Genomic DNA, 16306 nt, shown 5'->3' on the forward strand with positions numbered 1-16306 from the left:
TATTTCTTGAAGTAAATCTTAGTGTTATCGACAGTTCCCCCCTTTTCCTTTCTTTGCCCCCACTTTTCCCAAATCTTCTTAATGCTCCAATCTTTCTCTATGCATGCTTCTTCTAACTACTCTTATGATGCATACAATTTTTGAGAGTTACACAAAACATTTTCCCCACATATTAATATATAATTTGATGTAAATGTAGTCCTTATAGAAGAGAGTTTGACTTAAAGAAAAAGATAAGATTTATCTCCTTTTCCCTTTCTTTCATATTTACCTTTTCATGTTTCTCTTGCTTTCTGTGCTTGGATATCAAATTTTCCACAGAGCTCTGGTCTTTTCTTAGCAAATGCTTGGAAATCTTCTATTTTGTTGAATGCCCATTCTTTCCCCTGGAAGTATATAGTCAGTTTTGCTGGGTAGTTGATTCTTGGTTGGAGACCCAGCTCTCTTGACTTTCTAAATATCATGTTCCATGCTTTGCGGTCTCTTAGTGTGTTAGCCTCTAAGTCATGTGTGATCCTTATGGGAGCCCCCCCCTATATCTGAAGCTCCTCTTCTTGGCATGTTGTAGGATTTTCTCCTTTTCTTGGAAGCTCTTGAATTTGGCAATTACGTTCCTAGGGGTTGTCTTTTGGGGATTTAGTATAGAGGGTGTTCTATGAACCCTTTCTGTTTCCATTTTGCCCCCTTGCTCCAGAATGTGTGGGCAATTTTCTTTTATAATCTTCTGTAGAATAACATCGAGTTTATTGTTTATCTTTGGATTTTCTGGGAGACCGATAATTCGGAGGTTGTCTCTTCTTCCTCTGTTTTCCAAGTCTGTGACCTTTTCAGTGAGATATTTTATGTTTTCTTCTAATTCATTAATTTTTTGGCTTTGCTTTATTGATTCTTGCTGTTTTATTACCTCACTTTCTTCGAGTTGCTTAATTCTGGTCATTACGGACTGGTTTTGCTTTTCAGCTTTGTCTGCCCTTCTATTTGGATGTTTCCAGCTCTTTTTCCAATTGAACAGTCTTATCTGTCAGACTGCTGATCTCTTTCTCCCATTTTTCTTTCCAGGTTTCCATTTTTGGGTAAGTTCCAGTTTACGATCTTCCAGAGCTTGTTGATAGTTTACATTTTGGGAGGCATGTTCTGATTTTTTTTTTTTTTTTGGATTTCATCCTCATTCTCTTCTTTTCCTTGGGTACTTCCACCATAAAAGTTTTCAATAGTCACCATTTTCCCTTTCTTCCTGGAGGCTTGATTTTGGGCCATGTGAGCCATCCCTTTGGTGGTTTTATTCCCCTTTCCTTTTTGGTTGGGGGTATGGGTGATATGGGCGGGTTTTCTGTGAATTTAGGTTGCCTCAGACTAGTTCTTCCCAGCCTCCAAGGTTTCTTAGAGCTCTGGGCCCTTGATCACAGCCAAACTACCCAGGTGTTCAGCTCTGCCCAGATAATCAGCGCGTGGTCCACCCCTGGTGTTTAGCTCCACCCAGATGCTCAGTGCAACCACCCCAAGTTCGGCTCCCTGGGCCCCCTGTGCTCAGCGCAGGATTCTCCCATGAAACTGCCCTGAGACGTTTTTTCCTGGCAGTTCCCAGATCCCAAGGACCCTGGAGTGCCCCCCCCCCCCAGACAGAGACGTTCCCCACTCACTCGCTGTCCCAGTGAGCGCTCTGGTAGCGCACTCTGGTTTGGTTGGGGAGGTGGGGGGGGGAGGGCGGCTCAGTTCACGTTTCTGTGCAAGCTTTTCCTCCTTCTTATTATAGTGTGGAAATGTTCAAACCCCATGTACCTTCACCTCTGTGAGGTACTGGGAAGTACTGGGGCATCCTTCTGTTCCTCCAAAGGTGATTTTTATGCTCCTTTGATGTAGTTTATTTTGTTCGGTGCCAGGGAGAGGAAGCGTGTGACGTCTAGATTGCAGCCATGATTACCTGGAAGAGTCTAGCATTAACTCTTAAAGAGTTTCTCCACTGTATAATGAGGGAGGTGGCCTCCTGCATGGCAACCAAAATGCAGACCAGCTTTTAATCTCTGATCCCATGAAGATTTTGCATCATCCTCTACAAAAGGAAGAATGGGCTTTACATGTTGAGATTATGGGTTGCCCTGGAACAACCAGCTCCTAGTATTTATTAACATCTAAAGGCTAAGGTCTTTTTATTTGTGATTAGTCTTAAAGAACATGTATCCCTCTCTCCTCTCTTTCTCACCTTCTGCCCTCTGTTTTATCTTCTTTACACAAAGTTATTCATGACATAAGGCATCAGTTGAATTCCAAGAAATATGAGAGAACTTAGATGAGATAATGGATGGAGAAGGAAGAAGAAGAAGGAACATTAACATAAACAGACACTAAAACAATGTATATGAAAAGAGCACTAAGTCTTGGCTCTGGAGCACAGTGCTTCTTTTTGGTAGAGATTTAGGGGTGCTCTAGGTATATGATCACCATTGATCTCACTTTTGGTTGGTTTTGATGAACTTTTCTTGTTGCTACTTTTATATAGGACATGGGGGGATAGATGTTTACTTTGAAAAGAGTATGGTTTTTTTTTAAATACTGAAAGTACTCAAGAAAAAGGGGGTTGATTGATAGATTGAGATCATATGTGCAAAAAAGGTTGAGAAGATAAAAGATAAAACAAAACCCAGACCAAATGGTCTCAGACTCAGTAAAACAGAAAATGAGTTAACCTTCTAAGAATGAAGGGTGGAGAGAGGTGAAACTTGAGTAAAGAAATTTAGAGGAACAGTTATGAGGAATGTAATTGATAGTCAATGAGATTAATAAAAGGATACTTATCTAGTAATGCAGATCCAGATGGCATAAATGTGTAGTAGATTAGGACAACAATATTTCTTCCATCAGAATTTGATAGCTCAGGATTAGAAAAAGAGGCAAAGGGTTTGGAGGAGTCAGGGTTAAAAATGAGCAGAACAGGGATGAAAGAAAGGCTGAGGTATAAGGGATTCAAGGTTGATAGTAAGCAAATTATTGAAGTAGTTAATTGTAGAGGCAAGACTGGACAGGGAGGAAAGTGAGGTGAGGACAGGATTAATTAGAGAATTAGAAGAAATCAAGAAACCAAAGTTGTTCCCACAATATTTCCATGGTTTCTGCTTCAGTAACCACTTCCTCCTTGCTAATAACAATCAGTTCAGTTGCCCTTTTTACTTCCTTAAGGTTTTTTTTTAAACCCTTACCTTTTGTCTTAGAATCAATACTGTGTATTGGTTCCAAGGCAGAAGAGCAGAAAGGGCTAGACGATGGCAGTTAAGTTCCTAGCCCAGGATCACACAGCTAGAGAGTGTCTGAAGTCAAATTTGAACCTAGTATCTCTTATATCTAGGCATGGCATTTAGTCTACTAAGCCACCTAGTCTCCCCTTTTCCTTAAGCTTTTCGAAGGATGAAACTATAAGATAATCCAAGACTTTTTTTTTTAATATTTCTTTTGGTAAACTGAATGTTCTAGTAAAAACTTCGATCTATGACACCTCCCTGGTGTCCTCATGATCCATTTTCTGAGCACTCATCAAATGTCTAGATTGTTTTTAGTATTTTCCCAGAACAATATTACTTCCATTTCTTCCTCCATTGATCTTCACATGGATGCTTGCCACCATGCTTTCTTCTTTCAAACTATTGTACCTGCATTTCCTCATATGATTTCTTCTTAAGATGTAGTACTCTATTCGTTACCAGGGAGAACTTCTCATTGGGGTGGGAGTAAGGAGGCAGTTAATGGATATTGATAGATATGAAAAAAGAATATAGGTAATTCCTTTTTAATACTCAGGAGAAAAAAAGAATGTCTTAATATAGACATATGATTTCACAAGAATCATGACATGGTAGAATAAGATAAATGACTGATTTGTGGCTCTACATTTGATTCAAAGGGGACATAGTAGGATCACATTTGTTTTTATTTTACTTTTAAAGAAATAGAAGTGTAGCAGCCAAACTATTCTATTTGGGTAGTCTTTCTGATTACCAGATGCCCATGAAGCATGGTTGGAGCAAAGATAAGTGCTAATGACTACCATATTGGCCACTAGGAGGTACTGTGTTTCTATTCAACTCCAGGGTACATAAAGATGACACTGATTCTTCTCTAAGAAGAAGTCAGATTCCACTCAATCAGACCTTGTATTCATAAGTCTGAACTCAACAATTCAATTAATGGAAAGATCTCTGAAAACTTTAGAGCTTCCTACCTAAACAAATAGTTCTTTGCTTCATAAGCAATATCCACAACTGGCTTTCCAATCAGATATAAATTCATTTGGGAACTAATAGCTAATTAAAAGTGATCATAAAGATGCTTTTTCTAGTAAGTCTTCCACTTCCTGAGATAAAATACATTTTTTGGCAAAGAAAAATTTAAAAAAGGAATTTAGAGAAATATGCAATAATTTTTTACAAATTGACACAGAGCAAAAATAAGCAGAACCAAGAAAATAACATGCATAATGAGTACCAAAGTTTAAATGAAGTGATTGATAAAGAGGATTTTGACCTCTGGATAACTGAAAATCCACTGAGAATCACACCAATAACTAAATCTCTCTTTTCAGGACAGAAAAGTGGGGAACTACTATTGCACTATGAAACAGTTGTGTCATCCACCATGTTGCAAGACAGATTATTGCATACTTTGTCAGCTGTGGTTGCTTTATTCAGTGTTTATATTCTTTTTCTAATGTTTTATTTCACAAAAGAGTATTCAAACTAAAGACTAGAAATAATTTAAAAGGGCTGTGACACCAAGAGAAAAGGTGCCAAAGAAATTGTTTTTAAAAAGAGGCAATAGACTTCTTTTCCTGGACCCAGATTCTAGAACTAGGGATTTGGGATGTTAGTTGCAAGGAGCTGAATTTGGGTTTGAGGTATCCAAAAGAGGAATTTGCTGCCTTGGAGGCTCCCCTTCACTGTAGACCTTTGAGCAAAATCTGTATATTAACTTGTCTCACATAGAGGAGGTTTTGTTTTTGTCATTCTGATGAGTACGACTGGATCACTTCTTATATACCTTCCAAGTCTGAGATTCTGTGATTCCTTGATGCTCTTAGTTTCATGGACAATCAAAACAAATTTTCTTTTCTCTCTTCTCTCTCTCCCACAGATACCTCTATCATCAGTCAAACTTGCAGTGTTAGACAAGCCTACCTGTATGTCCCTACCCACAAACAGAAATCTCTAAGTATTTCTCAAGAAAAAATAACCTTCCTTTGATATAAATCAGAATTACAGAGAAGAGGACAGAGTCTACCATAGAGCAGGGTTCTAGTGCCTCCGTGTCTCTGAAACATACTGGTAGTGTGATCCTCAATGAATTACATAACTCCTTAGTATTTTATTATAAGTTTCAAAGAAGGTGACAACTTGTGTTGGTAGAGAGTTTCAATCCTTATACCAATGAAATATCAGATTCTGTTCTGGGCAGTCCTGGATTCAAATTTGGCCTCTGAGTCTTCCTAGCTGATAATCTGGGGCAAATCAGTTAACCCCAAGTACCTAACCTTTCTTGTTTTTCTCCGTTGGAACTGATTCTTAATATTGATTCTAAGGCAGAAGGTAAAGGTTAAAAAAAAAAAAGTCAAAGTTAAGGCCAAGTTAAAGGGCTAGATTTACTCCTTTGTAATTACTCTCTCATCTCCTCAGTGTCCAATGTCCTTTTTGGATTTCAGTATTATTTAGAAGTTTCTTCTCTGTATCTGGAAGACTTTGTCCTAAAAATCTTCCTTCATTGATCCACTCCCATTTGACTAATTCTAGCCTAGATTCCCCAAACCCCTGGCTTTCCTCACTGAATGCCAATAAGTATATATTCATATATGTATATATATATATATATTCATATATGTATATATATATATATTCATATGTGTATGTACAAGTGTGTCTTTTAATCATTTATTTGTTCTTAGTCATATCTGACCCTTCATAAACCCATTTGGGGTTTCCCTGGTAAATACACTGGAGAGTCTTGTCATTTATTCTCCAGTTCATTTTAGAGATGAGGAGTTGAGGCAGATAGACTTGCCCAGGGTCACACAGCTAGTAAATGTCAATGGTCCTGAACTCAAGAAGAGGAATATTCCTGACCGTGCCATGCTCAGCACTCTAACTCCTTTGTATATCTACTTCTTTCTTTCTTTTTATTTGCACACACTTTGATTTGTAGATGTGGTTCATTGAATAGAATATAGAACTCCAGATATGTTCTGACTAGCAGTTTCAAATAGGTCTCTGACTTTTAGTAACCCAAGACTTGGATGAATGCGACTCAAGACGGTTCAGCCTCATGCTACATTTGTGCTCAACTAAACTCTCATTTCTTTTTCATATGAATAGCTCTCTAGTGAAGTACCTGTATATGAATGAAGCCCAGAAATGGAGTTGTTCAGATGATTCTGTGCATATGCTTACATATGCATAGATAAATAATTATGTGTACATACTTGCATATATGTGATTACATGTATATGCTCTCATATATGTATATAGGCAATGGTGTGTGACTTCATATATGTATGATTACATATGAACACACAGGGAATTAACACGTGGCCACTTGCACAAATTATGTTTATATGTCTACATGTATGTAATTATGTGTACATGATTACAGACCTACATAAGCAATTGTGTTGTTTACATGTGTAATTGTATACACAGCTACATGCATGCAGTTGTGTATATATGCTAACTTACACATGTGTAATTATATGTATATATCTATCTACATACAAATTACATGTGTGCATGGCTGATTGAGGGGACAGCTCTCATTTATATCTCCAATGCTTCACTCTTGTTCTGAGTAAATTGCTCCTTGTGTAATGAGATCCAGAGACCATAGGTGTTACAGCATCACAGACAAGTCACACTTAAGATACAGGAAGAGTCCTCCAGCCCTGAGTCCCACAGATGTTCCACTTCAACAAACCAGAGCCCTGGCCTTCAGAGATGCCTCACTCCTCTCCTGATGCCATCATGGAAACCAGACTCCTCATCTGTGCCATCATTTGCCTCCTGGGAGCAGGTGAGTGCTCAGCACAGAAAAAGAGGTCAGGCCTGAGTTTGAACCTTTCTCTTTGGGCTACAACATCAGATCCTCACCTGAACTCAGCCTCCTACTTTCTCTCTCCTCCCCTTACAGGTTTGACAGATGGGGCAGTTCTCCAGACCCCGAGATACCTGGTCACAGGCAAAGGACAAGTTGTGACACTGAGATGTGACCAGGACCAGAATTATGATTATATGTACTGGTACCAACAGAAACTAGGACAGGAACCAAAGCAACTTTTCTACTACTATAAGATAGCAGATGGTACCAGGGAAAAAGGCATCTCTGAAAACTTCCAAGCCCATCGGTCAGAAATGAACTTCTGTTTACTTACTGTCAAATCACTAACTATTAGTGACTCAGCTATATACTTCTGTGCTATCAGCATACACAGTGCTGTAGAGTTACCTCCTCTCTGGGCATAAACCTCTCCCTTGTCTCCACAAACAACAACTCAGTCTTATAAGGAGTCCTATCCATGTTACCTGGATAGGAAGTTGGTTTGTGGGTACAAAAACTTCCTTATAGAAAGAAGCTGGGTGTTAATCCCTAAAAATATGAGTGAGTTGTATGGGTCATCATTAATAGAGCAACAGGCGATGAATCAGAATCAATAATAATAGATCATTTCTAATAATAATAGAATCACTAATGATGAGGTCACTCTAAGGTTTGGCATCCATGACTGATGATCAGTAATGGATATAGGCTGGATAAATAGATGGGGATTAGGCAAAAATGCCAAGCAAGGGTTAGAATATAACAGGTCCAACCAAACAGGAGGGCAGAGCAAGGGGAGTATGATCCTGAGTTTAGGAGTGCCATGAGATCACGAGATCATAGATTTTGATGTATGGGACCTTAAATGTCATCTGCCCATTACAACCTATTCCTTTTATAAATATGAGAAAATGGAAGCCTCCAAAGATAATAAAATGTCTCATATCCTGAACAAGTTACTTACTGACAGAACAAAAATGAGGACCAGCTAGTTCCATTTCATAATGCTGAGAGACCTTTCCCTTCAACCTATTTTGAAAAAGGAGTTAAGAAGATGGAGCAGGGCAGGGAGTGAAGAAGAGGGGAGCAGAGTTCTAGTATGTCTATGAAAAGGGACCCAGGGAAGAGAAATGGGTGCCATAGAGGAAGAACATATAGGAAAATATTTCATCCTTAAGCCATTCTGGAAACCATAGGGAGAGCCCTGTCCCTCTTGTTCAATATACTATAAACAATGTTGTAAATAACATGGAGAAATGAAGAGCAAGGAAATAAAGGTAGAGAACTTAATCCTGGTGTAGAGATGGAGGTGTCAAATTTGGAGAAAGATAATTGCCTGTTAAGGAGTTTAACATTCATTCTAGGCACTGGAACTTTTTTTAGTACCGAAGGGACATAGGAATGTCTTACAGAGAGGAGCATGCCAGACAAGATGAGAAGAAATCAAGCCCACAGTACTAGCTTGCTTCTCTATCAGGCAAAAGAACTTGTGAGAATCTTTCTAATGGGTGGTTGTATTGGGAAAGTATCTCTCCTCTATTTCCCTGAGTTATATAAAGCATCTATAAAGGGAAATGGGAGTCTGTGGGAAGTGTCATGTCACAGAGAAAAACAACCAATTGGAAACTCTGAAGCTTCAGGTAATTATTATAGACCAGAGTCTGGAAGCTGCCTACTTCTTTGTCATCACCATGAATACCGAGCTCTTCTATGTGGCCATTTTTCTCCTGGGAGCAGGTTAGTCTTGAGCACAAGTGGGAAATCTTTGTCTTGGACTTGCCATAACTGACTCCACACTTTAAACTTTTAGGTGAAGCCTACCAATTACTGTCTCTTATTCCACAGGCCCTATAGATGCCGGAGTCTCCCAGATTCCAAGAAGCCTGGTCACAAAAGAGAAAAGAAAATGTGGTTCTGAGCTGTGACCCAATCAAAGGACATGATTATGTTTATTGGTATCAACAGCTTCCAGGACAAGAATTGAAGTTTTTGGAATATCGTGACAACAAACGAGTCATTGAAAGTTCAGGAATGTATGGGGCTCGATTCATTACTGATTGGCCCAGTGGTTCACTCTGCAACCTGAAAATCCAACCTGTTGAAATAGAAGATTCAGCCATGTATTTCTGTGCCAGCAGCTTAACCACAGTGCTGCAAACTAATCATTCTCTGTGTACAAATCTTCCCCAGCTTACAAAACAGAACAATGTGAACTGGGAATGTGAATGGGGAGCAATCTTTAAGAAATAATTCTAGGTATCCAAGCTAAGGCTGCTAGATCCCAGGGGAGATAATGAATGGGAAGCTGAGGCAATGAGAAGATTCAGAATTCAGTAGACTGCTGGGCATGAGACAGAGGACCTTTAATAACAAGATCATATTTTTAGAATTAGAAAGAATATTAGCAATCGGATAGTCCAACCCTCTCTTTTACATATCAGTAAACTGAGGATCTGAGAGATGAAAGAATTGACTTAAAACCAGTTGGATAGCAAGTTTGCAAGCTAAGATTTGAACTCTAGTCCACAAGCTTTTAAAAAGTTCAATATAGGCTATATATCATCATCATCATCACAAATACACAATCCTAGTAGCCACTAAATTTGATTTCCATTCTCCTCAAACAGACAGGTCAGAATTGGTTGCACAGAAGGCAATTCATAAGAATGCAGTGGGACAAGAGTCAGAGTTTCGCCAAAATGGTGCCAATGATAGAAGAAAAAATGCTACTATTTCTTTTATCCTGGGATAATAGAACTACCAGGAGCTCTGTGACAAATTATTAGGCCATCCATCATTAATTCCACCAAGAGCCTTCAAGTTTCTTCTCATGGTCAGGTTTTTTAAGAGAGTTCTGTTAACTCCTTTATGTCTCCTTCTAGCAGTTTGATAGCAACATATACATTCTCCAGCTATTGTTGCAGAAAGCATTAATAGCTATAAAGAAATATCTAAGCTAACATCCTAAAAGGATACTATTGCAATCATCCCTAAAGGACACTGAGTGGTTCTTTCACCTAAATGTTTGGATCCTGCCTTTTATCCCTTATTCTCCTGAAGTGTTTTTGGTCTATTGTAAATGACTAGAGTCACAGAAACTACATATATTAGGATTATGAAACCTAGGCACTTTAGTTCGTGTTTGTTGTTGTTTATTGGCTCTTTAGTCAAGACTGACTGTGGGATTTCATGGACAATGTCCATGAGTTTTCTTGGCAAAGATAGTGGAGTGGTTTGTCATTTCCTTTTCCAACGTGTTGTCATTTTTACAAAAGAAGAAATGACACAAATAGGGATTCTATGATTTACTATGATTACACAGCTAATAAGTGTCTAAGCCCAATTTTTTAATCAGATCTTCCTGACTCCAGACCCAGTTCTCTAACCACTGAACAACTTAGTCGCTATAGCTTTTGGGAGGAGATTTACCTGAAGAACATTCCCTACATTCTACGTACTATTCATATAATGTTGAATATATATCAATTCACCAATCTGGTTTTCACAATGCTACAGAAAGTCCCAGATAGTATCATCTTCAACTGCCTGAAACCATGATATCCAAGCAAGCAGACATTTCTCTTCTGCTTCTATCTACCAGAATGAAGCTTCTCTATTCCTGGATAACTTCCTGTCAGGGGCCCCAGTCTATAAGAGATAGTTCTCTTCCTCAGATGAGAGACATGGCACCTTCGGTGACTTATTGGCTTTATTTTCCACACGGGGGCAGTAAAACATTTCCAAATAAATTGTCTCACTATTTCAAAATTCTTATATTTCTGTTTTTCCTAAATAACATGTAATTTATAGCTAAAAGAAACATCAGAGATTATCTAATACAACTCTTAAATTTTACAGCTGACAAAACTGAAGCCTGGACTTTTAGAGGCCCAACCTCTTGATTCCAAATAGTCTTCTCGACACTATTCTAATGGACATTTGTGTATTTCATCCTTTAGAAACTCCCAAGAGGACCAGTCTGGCTACACAATCATTTTTCTTGGTCAAGTCACACCTTCTAGAGAGCATAAATCACTTTTATTTCACTTGATGTCCACTTCCTGCAGGTCTAAACTTCAGTAAAGGTGTCTCTTTGTGAAGCAGATATTCTTGTATTGTTTGCTAATAAGTAAGGAAAGGCAAGAGATTCCTTTATATTCCTTCTCTTAGTTCACAGCCACTGATTTGAGTTCTGGGATTTCATAAGATTTCTCTGTCTATCTGTCAATAAGCATTTGTAGTCACTGCATGAAGTGATGGGGATAAAGATTTCTTAAATTATATATTTGAATGCAAGTATCTTACATGTTATCAGGGGAAACAAACTAAATTAACACAAGGTCATAACAGAATGAACACTAAGTAACTTGGGGGAATCAGCTGAAAGGTTTAGGGGAAAATGGCAACTAACTTCAATTACTTAGGAGATGGCATGTAAAAGGAAGATTACATGTGTATGTGCTTGCATGCTTGGACACTGAAAGTAAAAGAAGTAGCAATAGGTTAAAATTGAGGAGATGTAGTTTAATTCCTGAAGGTTGAGGACTGGGTAGGGTATAGAAAAGTTCTGCTTCAAATACTCTCTCAAAGTGCTAACACTGGGCAAAAGAGCCTTTTTTTTTATTCTGGACCCAAGTTTCCTCTCCTATAAAGGTGATGGTGGTAGTGGTGGTCCTCTTGGATTAGAAAATATTGAAGGTGTTTTTAGGGTCTGAATTCAAAACTGATAATTATGGAAAAGAGGCAGAGCCATTGATACTTTTGACATACTCTGCTTGATTGAGCCAAGAATTTCATTCCCCAACACAAGGGTTGGTTGGGTGTTCTATTCTTGCCTTTGTCAGGTATTAAATTCTTCTTCTTGGTAGCAAGCTTCCCGTTGAGTATAGGTGACATTTGTGTAATTGGGAAATTCCCAACTTGGACTTGCCAAATAGAGGCATTAACCCTCTTCTCTGCCATAGCCCTTAGGTTCTCTTTCCTTCCATAAACATTACTAATTCTAGGAAAGAACTTCATCACAGAGATGAGATAAGTAATGGTACTGAAATCTGATCTCTGATTTCTGGACATCTTTATCCCTCCTGCTATTGCTAGACCAAAGAAAAGAGTCTGGAATTTGCCTCTGGAACATTAGAACTCTAAATGACATTAGATTGTCCCAGAATCTATCCTCATTTGAATGTCTTGAAGGATCATGCTCCATCCTGGTATTTAATGGAAAGAGTTGGAGGTGTTCACAGTAAATACCTATGGTGACAACCTAGCTACTGTCCTAAGGAGTCACTCTGTAGAGGAGTTCTTATTTTCCTTCCCTCTTTCCCAAACTTTCTATAGCCCCACACAGATTTCTGCCCTAGAGGGAAAATGGTGTTGAAGCTACAGTCCCTTCCACCAGGAAAGTACTCCAGGAGTAGTACTTTCACCATTAACTCCTAATTTCTAGAGTATGTGAAGTAGATTGGAAATGGTAGTGATAAGTGTTAGGAAAGTACTTATAGACAGCTCAGGATGTTAGGGGGAGCTCCAAGACTTAAGTCAACAATAGAAATGATCAGATGATTATTTTCCTATTGCTATGCATTACTTTGTAAAGATATGGTCTGCTTTCAGAGGTCTAAATTTGGCCAATTAGGTATATTGGAACTTTACTAGGAGAATACAATGGTTTTTGGTTCTTTTTCTGTGACAATGATTCAAAGATCATTATCTCTCCTCATAGTACCTTTCTGCAACAAAGTCTCAGTTCATTTTCCTTAGTGCAACTAAAAACTGTCTCCTGCAGATATAAGAATCTTTCATCAAAAGGTATTTATGTCATATTTGCTTGGGAAAGGCACAATACTAGAAGTTTTAAAGTTTAATAGAAAAGAGTAGTTGGGAATACAACTGTGTTTACTTAGAATAATTATATTAGGAGATATCTCTCTCAGTTCAATAAAAATAATGTTTTACTAAACAAGCTAAAAATAAATATTAAAGATTACTAACACTATAAGAATTTTGAAGGCACAGTCTATGTCAGATTGTATTCACCATTTCTTAGCAAGTATTTGTTGGGTTTAATTGGGTTAAATAAAAAAGGGAATTTTTGTCAAATAAAATCTATATACATATTAATATATATTTAAATATGTGTATATATAATTAATTTAAGTTCCATCCTTATATTAAAAACATTTTTCAGATCACAACTAGGTGCTTACTATGCACTAAAGTTTAATTACTTCATCATTTTTCCATTAGTCATTTTAGAGAACATTTTCAATCCTTTTTCTCCCATATTTGCCTAAAGTCCCATTGAACCAAAGAGACATTATTTGAAATAAGTATCTGTTATTTCCTTCATAGTAGCTGTCATTAGGACTCCCAACTTTTTCCTTGTTTCATTTTTGAAGGGATAACTAGAATCTTTCTGAAGATAAATATATGATCAAAAATGATTTAGAAAAGCAACATCAACAGAGTGAGTCAAGAATACTTGGGCATTCTGCTACACTCTGGAAATGGGGTTAAAGAATGTCATCAGCTGAGTTTAGTGAAAACACTTAGGACTCATATATTCAAACAAACAAGAGTCCAGAAGCTGACACCATCTATGTTTGCAAAAAGGACTGGTGTTTCCCTTACTTGTTCCATAGACTATGCATACTCCATTCTGGAGGTGTTTTTATAACAGGGGATTTTGACATAGAAAGTGACATCAAAGACAGACAATACCTATTGAGACTAGGTGATCTCAGATTCCAGAGGCCAGAGACCAGAGCTGCTGAGATGAACCATTCCTGCCTTGCTCCTGACATGGGCATCAGATTTCTTCATTGGATTTCTATATTCCTCCTGGGAGCAGGTAAAGTCTGAGGCTACTGGAAATCTTATACTGGTAATTAGCTATAATCTTCCCTCACTCTATTTCTATCTTCTTTGCATGCAGTACTTACAGATGCTGGGGTCATCCAAGTCCCCAAACAGCTTATCACAGAAATAAGACAGCAAGTGACACTAGCATGTAACCCATTCCTGGACACATTGGACTCTACTGGTACCGACAGATCACAGGGAAGGGAATAGAGCAGCTGGCATATCTCCAGGACAATAAGGTTATTGACAACACTGGATTGCCCAAAGATGAGTTCTCAGTTGAATGGACTGAATCATCATCCTCAACCCTGAAGATTCAATCCACAGAATTCAAGCACTCTGCTACCTATCTGTTCCAGCAGCTCAACCACAGCCCTGCAAAACCATTTTCTCTCTACACACAAATCTCTTGTTTCTAACTCCATGCTCTTTCCTAAGCCTGTACAAGTCTCCTCTCAGCTCCCCTCTCCCTAGGGGAGGAAATGAAATTGTAGCTTTAGCTTTTCCCCCCCTCCCCTGCCACCCCTACCCCATATTTCCAACCTCTTGCCGAGGGAGGTGGAGCATTAATTCTTAGAGTTTCCTCATCTGTAAAATGAGGTTGGTGATCTGTTAAAGGGCAACAAAGGTGCTGACCAGCTTTGTATCTCTGATGCCATGAAACCTTTGGATCATTATTGCATAAGCAGAAATTTTGTATACCTTTGAACTACGTTCCCCAGAATTCCTTTAGTATTTCCCAGAATTCCTCTCCTCTCCACCACATTGCGCGGTCATGTTTTGTATACAGTTGGCTGTAACTCTGTCTCACTCTCTCTCCTCTCTCAGGACCATGGCTGAGTTAGTGCCCCTTTTGCTCTAGCTTTTTATTTTAGCTATTTTAATAAATCTTATAAAATATAATACTTGGAGTATTTTGGATATTAATTTTTTAATCTACATTATCCACAAAAGGGAGAGTGAGTTTTTGAGTGTTAAAATTATGCATTGTCCTGGGAGGTGTGGCATGAGCATATCCTAGTATTTATTAACATCTTAAAGGCTATTAACATTTATTGGTGATGAGTCTTAAAGGATATACCCTCTTGTATCCTCTCTCCTACTCTTTCCATCCTCACCTCTTTACACAGTTATTAATGACACATTCTCAGGTCTATCTTCCTGAATGCTACTAAAAAATAAATGCCCATCACCATGCCTACAACTACAGTTAGGAAGGGGGAGTCAATTTTGGACCTCAATTGGCAAATTTAGAAGATGCCTGATGACACTGCCTGTGGCTTTGCCCATCTGACCCACCTCTATGCCACAGACAACATGAGATACTTATTCCTCATTACCAGTTAAGGACCCTAGTTAGGCTTCTCAGGACTACACCCCAGGTAAGATTATAACACTCCCACCCCCTCCAATTTGCTTTCCCAGTCACTGCTACCTGCCCTAGTAAAAGGTCTGATTATAGCCATTGGGATAATTCAATTAACAAATGATATTTAAGTGCCAGCTATGAACAAGGGAGAGGTAGCTTGGTGTTCCAGTAGATAAAGTGCTAGGTCTGGAATCAGGAACGATTCATAATTGTGAGTTGAAACCTGGCCCCAGCCACTTCCTGGCTATGTGATTGTAAACAGGTCAATTAACCCTATTTGCCTCAGTTTCCTCATCTGTAAAATGAGCTGGAGGAGGAAATGGCAAACCACTTCAGTATCTCTGCCAAGAAAACCCAAAAAGGGTCATTAAGAATCAGACATGCCTTAAATGACTCACAACAACAGCAGCATCAAAAAATTAAAGATTATTCCAGTATAAGCACTTTGAAGGCACAGACTATGTCATATTTTATCTTTATATCTCCAGGACCTTGAATGAAAGAATCCCTTAAAAATATTTGTAGGATGCAATTGTATTAAATTGAAAAAAGGTAGATTTTGTAGGAGGTTAAAGATAAAACACAAACACATACACATGTTTCTGTAACTAATTCAGTTCCCATATTTATGGATCTTTATAAAATTACAAAATATTTTTCTGATTATAATTTAGTTATGTTACTTTTATTAACTTAAGTTTAATTATTTCTTCATTTTTCCATTATTTTAATTCTTCCTTCCTTCCTTCCTTCCTTCCTTCCTTCCTTCCTTTCTTTTCTTTCTTTCTTTCTTTCTTTCTTTCTTTCTTTCTTTCTTCCTTCCTTCCTTCCTTCCTTCCTTCCTTCCTTCCTTCCTTCCTTCCTTCCTTCCTTCCTTTCTTTCTTTCTTTCTTTCTTTCTTTCTTTTCTTTCTTTCTTTCTTTCTTTCTTTCTTTCTTTCTTTCTTTCTTTCTTTCTTTCTTTCTTTCTTTCTTTCTTTCTTTCTTTCTTTCTTTCTTCCTTCCTTCCTTC

At 38.2% G+C, this 16306-nt stretch overlaps 2 protein-coding genes across 2 annotated transcripts in view; both read left to right on the top strand.

The window, feature by feature from the left end:
- The window catches only part of LOC100617727 (T cell receptor beta constant 2), a gene marked incomplete in the record, with an annotated part of 296241 nt that overhangs the window by 64553 nt on the left and 215382 nt on the right, over positions 1–16306 (top strand).
- TRB (T cell receptor beta constant 2) overlaps positions 6900–16306 on the top strand; it is a 199207-nt gene continuing 189800 nt past the window's right edge. Inside the window, exon 1 of the mRNA XM_056799811.1 lies at positions 6900–7041. Within this exon, the coding sequence (XP_056655789.1) occupies positions 6927–7041 (115 nt within the window). The 5' untranslated portion in view covers positions 6900–6926. The remainder of the gene's footprint in view (positions 7042–16306) is intronic.

This window comes from Monodelphis domestica, chromosome 5 (genome assembly GCF_027887165.1).
Source record: "Monodelphis domestica isolate mMonDom1 chromosome 5, mMonDom1.pri, whole genome shotgun sequence".
NCBI classification, from domain to species: domain Eukaryota; kingdom Metazoa; phylum Chordata; class Mammalia; order Didelphimorphia; family Didelphidae; genus Monodelphis; species Monodelphis domestica.